Raw genomic sequence first — 7,097 nt, forward strand, 5'->3', positions numbered from 1 at the left:
CAGGCAAGCATTTCTAACCAGGTATGTAAAAGTTAACCATTGTATATTTTTATTGTAATTGGTTGGTGGGGATGAATGTGTATTTTGTATGCAGACTTTATATGTCATTGCAAATGTAAAGTGTCATGTCATGATCAACACCACAACAAAAAGTCATCTTCAAAAAGTAAATCTGATATTGATAATATTGAAGTCGGAATTAATATAGTTATAGGCCTTGTACTCGTTTGCAGGTCAATTCTAAAGTAGCCTACATACTGTAATACAGATTACAGAAATTTCGATTTTAAAAAACGCAATCGCAGACCAAGGAGTAAATTGAACAAGGAGAGGTATGCTACTTCAGAACACTTTGGCGAAAGTTTGATGGATTTTGCCCATGATTTTGCCACCTTTGTCAAAATATCGTTTAAGGAAACCGTTGATTTATTACCTTTCCCTGATGTAGGCTAATTGAAGAATGTGTAGACCTAGTAGGCCTGGCCTACTCATTATGCTTATGCAGACTATCCCATTTCAGTTTTCAAATGTATTAAAATGTCTAAAAAGCTTTAGATGCGAAGCATTGTGTGCTTGTAGAATTAATTGGCTATATTTTCAAATGGCTGAAATGTGATCAAAATCTACAAAAGTAACTATAGTAGCCTATTAAAGTTTTCAAATAATTGTATTGGGGTAAAAGTACAATAATTGCCTCTGGGATCAGGATTTATTGGAGTAGAAGCAAAAGTACTGAAATGTAATAGTTACTTAAAGTAACTATTACATTTTCAGTACTTTTGCTGTAAAGTTTACACCTCTCTGTCATGAATGATAGCCTATAACTTAAGCATTAAGCAGCAATGCCTTGTCCACCCAGCTCCCAGTGTTCTGTGTGACCTCGCCTTCTTCAACATAATATATACTCCTTCCTTTGTGTGTCAGACCGACCAGGGTATTCATTTTTGGAAGGATACGTCAGTGATGTCATCATAACCGAGCGTCTTCCCCCCGGCTAATGATATTATTTCACAATAGAAAAGTGATTTTTTCATAACGTTTTTCATACATATCTTTTTTAATATTTATTTTATTTTAAAGTGAAATAATATGCCTTTAAACACTTGACACGAAGGCTGTCTTTGACTCTTTGTGATGACATCATCGACTTATCCTTGGTGGTACATTCGTTCTAGGAAGTGCTGCTGCTCCAGCTCAGTCAGCGTCAGTGTTGTTGTGTCTGTGGTCGTATTGTGACTTTAGAAGTCAGATGTAGCGTAGTTTGAATGTGAAAGCGTTCTAAAAACACACATCTCATTCTCACACACACCTTCTCATCTTCTGTCATGAACAGGATCCAGCTGAAGCGCTCCAACATCCTCAGGATGGCTTTGAGCGGCGGTTCCCCTGCCTCAGGCTCCTCCACGGAGGAGCAGGACTATGAACCCGGCGGCGGGGAGACGTTTGTTTTCAAGGCGCTGAAGATCGCCCTGGTGGTGGCGCTCTACTGGTTCGTCTCCATCACCATGGTGTTCCTCAACAACTACCTGCTGGACAACCGGGACCTGGACGCGCCGCTGTTCGTCACCTTCTACCAGTGTCTGGTGAGTGACTGAGTGAGTGTCTATCACTGACTGACTGACTGACTGACTGATTGATTGATTGATTGATTGATTGATTGATTGATTGATTGGATACTGTATTAGACAGAAACCGTGGTGGGAAAAGTACTCACATCCTTTACTTTAAATAAGAAAATGTTTAAATAGTTCCCCAACCCCTACAGCCCCTGATCACTGCTGCTATGTTATGGAATGCATTTTATATATTTTTTTTAATGCATTTGTATATTCTATGTATGTTTTATTGTTGTATACCTGTGTTAGTACTGTGTATCAAAGACTATTTTATGCTAAATGTGATGGACAATAAAGTTTTCTTATCTTACGTAAGTAAAAAGTACCAATACTCCAATGTAGATAATTACTCTGTTACAAGTAGAAGTCCGGTATTCTTCAAAATGTACTTGAGTAAAAGTACAAAAGCATTGGTATCAAAATGTACTTAAAGCACCAAAGCAGCCTACTCATTGTGCAGAATGTCCCATTCCTTCCCAAGTTAAAATGTATACAAATCTTTTGAAAATAGCAGATCTACAAACTTGAGCTTGTAGATCGTCTATTGTCTAATAGCTTACAGTAAAGTGTATATACTGTACATGTAACACAGTTAATGTTAGACTACGCCCTTTTTTTTTGTTTTGTTTGGCTGAGTTAAAGGGATTTCAATAAACACAGTATAAGGTTTCCCTTGCCTCCAGTCAGGGTGTCAAATGAATGACAAAACACTGAGTGTATAAAATCATAGTACAATTGATTTTCTCACACAATTGGTTTAGGAGAGCAATAATGGATAGCATGGAATAACATCACAGGGACCCTGGCCAATGCAGTGAACCTGTTGTTATTCACGACTTATACACAAAACCCAGTTGATGTCCTGTAAATGAATACACTTCTTTCAGTGATCATAAACTGAACTGTCACGTGCGAAGCAGCCAGACACAAAATACAATAAATCAAAAGTATAAAAGCTTAACTTAAAACTAAGGGACAATTAACAGCAAGGGCAGCAGCAGGCGCAACACAACCAGCAATCTGTAATGTTCAGTGTTAAATATCAGTTTCAATAATATACATGTACCATATTACTCATGAAATTGAACCAGCAGCTCCAAGCCGCTGCCAAACCCTACATAAAGGGTTTGAATGCCATCCCCTTTCTATGGGAGAAGTGAGGTTTACCTCCCCTTTTTGGCCTCCCTAAAGATGGGATTTTAAATCCTGTTTTGAAGGAAGCAGGGGTCTTCCAACCATAGATATAAGCTAGATACCTCATCCGCCGCTGCAGTTCATTGGAGCGACGTGTAACAACTGGAAGCCGAACGTCCGGAAAAACTGAGCGACCACTGACGGTCAAAATGACTACTGGCCAATCACAGCGCGTCTTTTCCGGGACTTATCAATTCAATTCAAAAGAGCTTTATTGGCATGTGTCCATCCAGTTCCTGATGTTGCACGGCTCAGCTGTTCTTAGAGGCTGCGTACAAAAAGACCTGCCCCCACCTGCCTCTGATTGGCCTACCAACTTCCGTTAATGTGACTCACGTGGAAGCCATGCACGCGGAAGCGATGCAGAATCCCTCAGTCCAGCGATGCATATGCACCAGAGCCGAAGGAGGCGTCTACCTTTCTATGTCTATGCTTCCAAAGTTTTTCAGGCCAAGGACCCCCTTAGCTGAGAGATAGCTGAAGCAGGGACCCCCACTACATATTGCATAAAACTGTGTCATATCTAGGACAGATGTAGCCCACGCTTCAGAGCCCGGAATAGTTTTTGGGAACCGGACACAGCTCCTTCCAGGAGCACCGCTCAAATGTCACGCAAAGATTGGCCTGTAGTAAGTCGAACCCCCGTTGAAGACCCACGTTTTAAGGGGACTTCCACCACACATCGGTGGCAGACTGGTGTTGCAGTAGGAAGAGAATTTAACCCATGTGTGTGTGTGTTCGCTCTACAGGTGACGGTGGCGCTCTGCTGGGCCATGCAGCTGCTGTCGGCGGTGTGCCCGAAGCTCGTGGACTTCCCCTCGGTGCGCTTCGACCTGAAGACGTCCCGCGAGGTGCTGCCGCTGTCCGTGGTGTTCATCTGCATGATCACCTTCAACAACCTGTGCCTGAAGCACGTGGGCGTGGCCTTCTACACGGTGGGGCGCTCGCTGAGCACCGTGTTCAACGTGCTGCTGTCCTACGTCATCCTCAAGCAGACCACCTCCTTCAAGGCCATCATCTGCTGCGGCGTCATCCTCGGTCAGTGGTTTTCAACCCTTTTTCACACCAAGGTCTGTTATTTATCCGGGATTTGAGCGAGAGAGAGAGATTTAGCCTCTCAGACCCAAAACGTGGAATATTATGTTGTTGTTGGATAAGATTTTGTCCACAATTCCATGTTGTATTGATGTTGGTAATTTGGTAATTTAACTCTTGAGTTCCATTTGTACACTGTCAGAGTTATGTACTGTAGCCAGGTCCTTGAAATTAAAAGGTATAAAACAGTCAGTGCAACATCGACTGAAGCATTCAAAATATGACTGTAAATGAAATATCGCAATGTGATAAATGACACGGCATACTCGCCCATACTGAGACCAGCATTTAAAGCAGTAACCTTTTTATTGGGTGTAAAGTACAAAGGAGACTACATCTTCATCCAAGCCAAGGCAAACACAAGCTAAGGTGGCATTTACAAACTACTGAAGCTGCGGTCCAAGAGGTCCTAGACATAAACATTTAAATTAATGTCCTATTTTGTTGTACAACAGTGTTACACAAAAGACGTGAAAATAGACGATCTACAAGCTCACTACACATCTCCTGGAAAATAACGGTTTCAGACGTACTAGGTTTTCATCCGAAGATTATGATGATTTGTTATTTCAAATCACTTTAGTCTTGCGATACAAGCAATGCCCTTTATGAACGGAACGCTGCCACTCAAAGTGACTACTAGCCAAACACATCGTGTCTTTTCTGGGACTTCAATTCAATTCAAAGGAGCTTTATTGGCATGAGAAAACAAACATTTACATTGCCAAAGCAAGGAAAGAGGGAGCCCCGCCTCTGATTGGCCTACCGAATGTCCCCTTCTGTGACACACATGGAAGCGTGCTTCAGAATTCCGGAAGCTTGCTTCTTTTACAGATGCTCCAGTCCCCGAAGGGGGTCTTCGTTTCTATGTCTATGGTTAACTTTTGTGTGTTGTTTCAGGTGGCTTCTGGCTGGGTGTGGACCAGGAGGGCCTCGCCGGCTCCCTCTCCTGGACGGGGGTGTTCTTTGGGGTGCTGGCCAGCGCCTGCGTCTCGCTCAACGCCATCTACACCAAGAAGGTGATGGCGGCCGTGGACGGCAACATCTGGAAGCTGTCCTTCTACAACAACATCAACGCCTGCATCCTGTTCATCCCCCTCATCGTCGTATTCGGCGAGGTGGGCCGCATCGCCACCTTCACCCACCTCATGACCGCCAAGTTCTGGGGCATGATGACGGTGGGCGGCGTGTTCGGCTTCGCCATCGGCTACGTGTCGGGCCTCCAGATCAAGTTCACCAGCCCGCTGACGCACAACGTCTCCGGCACGGCCAAGGCGTGCGCCCAGACGGTCATCGCCGTGCTGTACTACCACTCCACCAAGAGCGTGCTGTGGTGGACCAGCAACATGATGGTGCTGGGCGGCTCCTCCGCCTACACCTGGGTCAAGAGCCTGGAGATGAAGCGGGTGCAGGCCACGCCGCGGCCGCAGGACACGGAGAGGCTGTTGCCGGTGGATAAGAGCGATCCTGGGGTGTGAACTCTCTCCCCTGTGGGAAAGACATTTGGGATTATAACCCCGAGCGATGTCACATTTTTGGGTCCAAACTCGATTTTAAAGAGTCCTAGAGCACCCGTTACTGACATTTTGTCAGATATTTTGTTTAAAAAAGAAAAAAAGAAAAAGGAACAAGTAATGGGTTCATTTACCCGCCTAAGCCGTTAACAAACGTAGAACTATCTTTGGAAAATCTCTGAAAAAGATTTCGCCTGTTTGAAAGTGCTTTAAAAATCGGGACACACATTATTGCCGATATCAATGTCATCAAAAAATATGAAAGATTGGTGGAGAATATTGTATAGGCCGGTCTGTTTCTGTTTGGGACACCAGTGCAATGCCTTTCGGAGCGGTCCAGTTGTGGAGAACTGCAGCTCATCCCATCAACACCGTGCTCTCCTGAGGTGTGGGCAATAAAGCAGTGAAGTCTGACGTGTAATTTACACATCCTACCTGGGTTGTGTTTTTTCCCCCCATTCAGAATTCCCATAGACTTATTTAATATCGCGTCAAATAAGAACCCTGTCCCACAAATGAGCAAATAATGATCCTGGCGGTTTGACTGACGGCGAGAAAGTGCAAATGTTGCTGGTGCCGGATTAGTTACATTTTCGCCTTAAAATGACTGTATCAAATATGAGTGACTGACTAACGTAAAAGACACAGAGCCACATCGCTGACAACATCGCCGGGACAGTTTGTTTATCTTTTGGAGTGGACCACAATTCTTATATGAGACGATTTTTTAGAATGTTATTCTCCATAGAGAAAATACTTCCACGACCCAGCGGATGAACGAGTGACGTCAGGATTTTGCTACTGCCCGCCAAATGTCGATGGGAGGAACGGTTCTGAAGTTAATATGTGAAGGACATTGGGTACATGGATTTTTTTAAGTAGATGCAGAGCTACAGTATGTGTCGCTGCAGGAGTGTTGATTTTGTTGACAATAACTATGACGAAAATCTTTCGTCAACTTCCTTTTTTCACTAACAGAAACTAAGAAGCTATGATGACTAATAAATACATTGACAATTTTGTCAACAAATAAAAACTAAACTAAAATGTTAGGGAGGGACTTCACTAGTGGAGAAGAGAGCCAGTAGAACTAAAAGAGAAGTATTGTTATGTTTCGTTGCGCTCAGGTGTTGCACTCCTATAATAGCAGATCTACAAGCTTACAGCATTGTAAGCTTGTTGATTGGCTGTTATCGGCATGCAACTAAGTGTAAAATCAGCCATTACAATGCCATCAAGGCCCGCCAAAGTCAACTGTAGATTTAGTCCACTAAAATCTTATATTTAGTCAACTAAAACTAAAACATTTCAGATGACTAAAATGTGACTACAAAGAAATTACATTTTATTCAGAAGACTATAACTTAAACTAAATCAAAATTTGATGTCAAAATCGGGACCGTACCTATGTTCCCCAGGTTCTATGTTCCCCACTTTCTTACCACCTAAACCTACCCCTAACCCTAACCCTAACCTCTAAAACTAATGCAGGTTAACCTGTGGGGAACATAGAATCTGGGGAACATAGGGTGGAGCCCTCAAAATCAACACTGCGCTGCAGAGATCTCAGTTTGGGGTAGATTGGTGGTATGGTTTGTGATTTATAGTTCATCTATGCGTTTGACTTAGTGTGGGTCGCAGTTGTTGCCACATAATGATGGCCTTATATTGCTGTTTT

The 7,097-nt window shown here is 43.3% G+C and overlaps 1 protein-coding gene across 1 annotated transcript; it reads left to right on the forward strand.

The window, feature by feature from the left end:
* Window positions 1-1,226: 1,226 nt before the first annotated feature.
* slc35c1 (solute carrier family 35 member C1) lies at window positions 1,227-6,673 on the forward strand. Its single transcript, XM_080730006.1, has 3 exons — window positions 1,227-1,583; window positions 3,560-3,848; window positions 4,806-6,673. Exons 1-3 carry the CDS (start codon window positions 1,326-1,328, stop codon window positions 5,381-5,383), a joined length of 1,125 nt encoding a protein of 374 aa, XP_080586132.1. The 5' UTR covers window positions 1,227-1,325; the 3' UTR covers window positions 5,384-6,673.
* Window positions 6,674-7,097: the final 424 nt, after the last annotated feature.

The sequence above is a fragment of the Nannobrachium achirus genome, assembly GCF_963921795.1.
Source record: "Nannobrachium achirus genome assembly, chromosome: 7".
NCBI classification, from domain to species: Eukaryota; Metazoa; Chordata; class Actinopteri; order Myctophiformes; family Myctophidae; genus Nannobrachium; species Nannobrachium achirus.

Bases quoted from the DNA above. Each gene is read 5' to 3' on its own strand.
- slc35c1 (XM_080730006.1), top strand. From the start codon at position 1,326: ATGAACAGGATCCAGCTGAAGCGCTCCAACATCCTCAGGATGGCTTTG. The intron at 1,584-3,559 runs GTGAGTGACTGA...TTCGCTCTACAG, and splicing joins TCACCTTCTACCAGTGTCTG to GTGACGGTGGCGCTCTGCTG. The intron at 3,849-4,805 runs GTCAGTGGTTTT...GTGTTGTTTCAG, and splicing joins CTGCTGCGGCGTCATCCTCG to GTGGCTTCTGGCTGGGTGTG.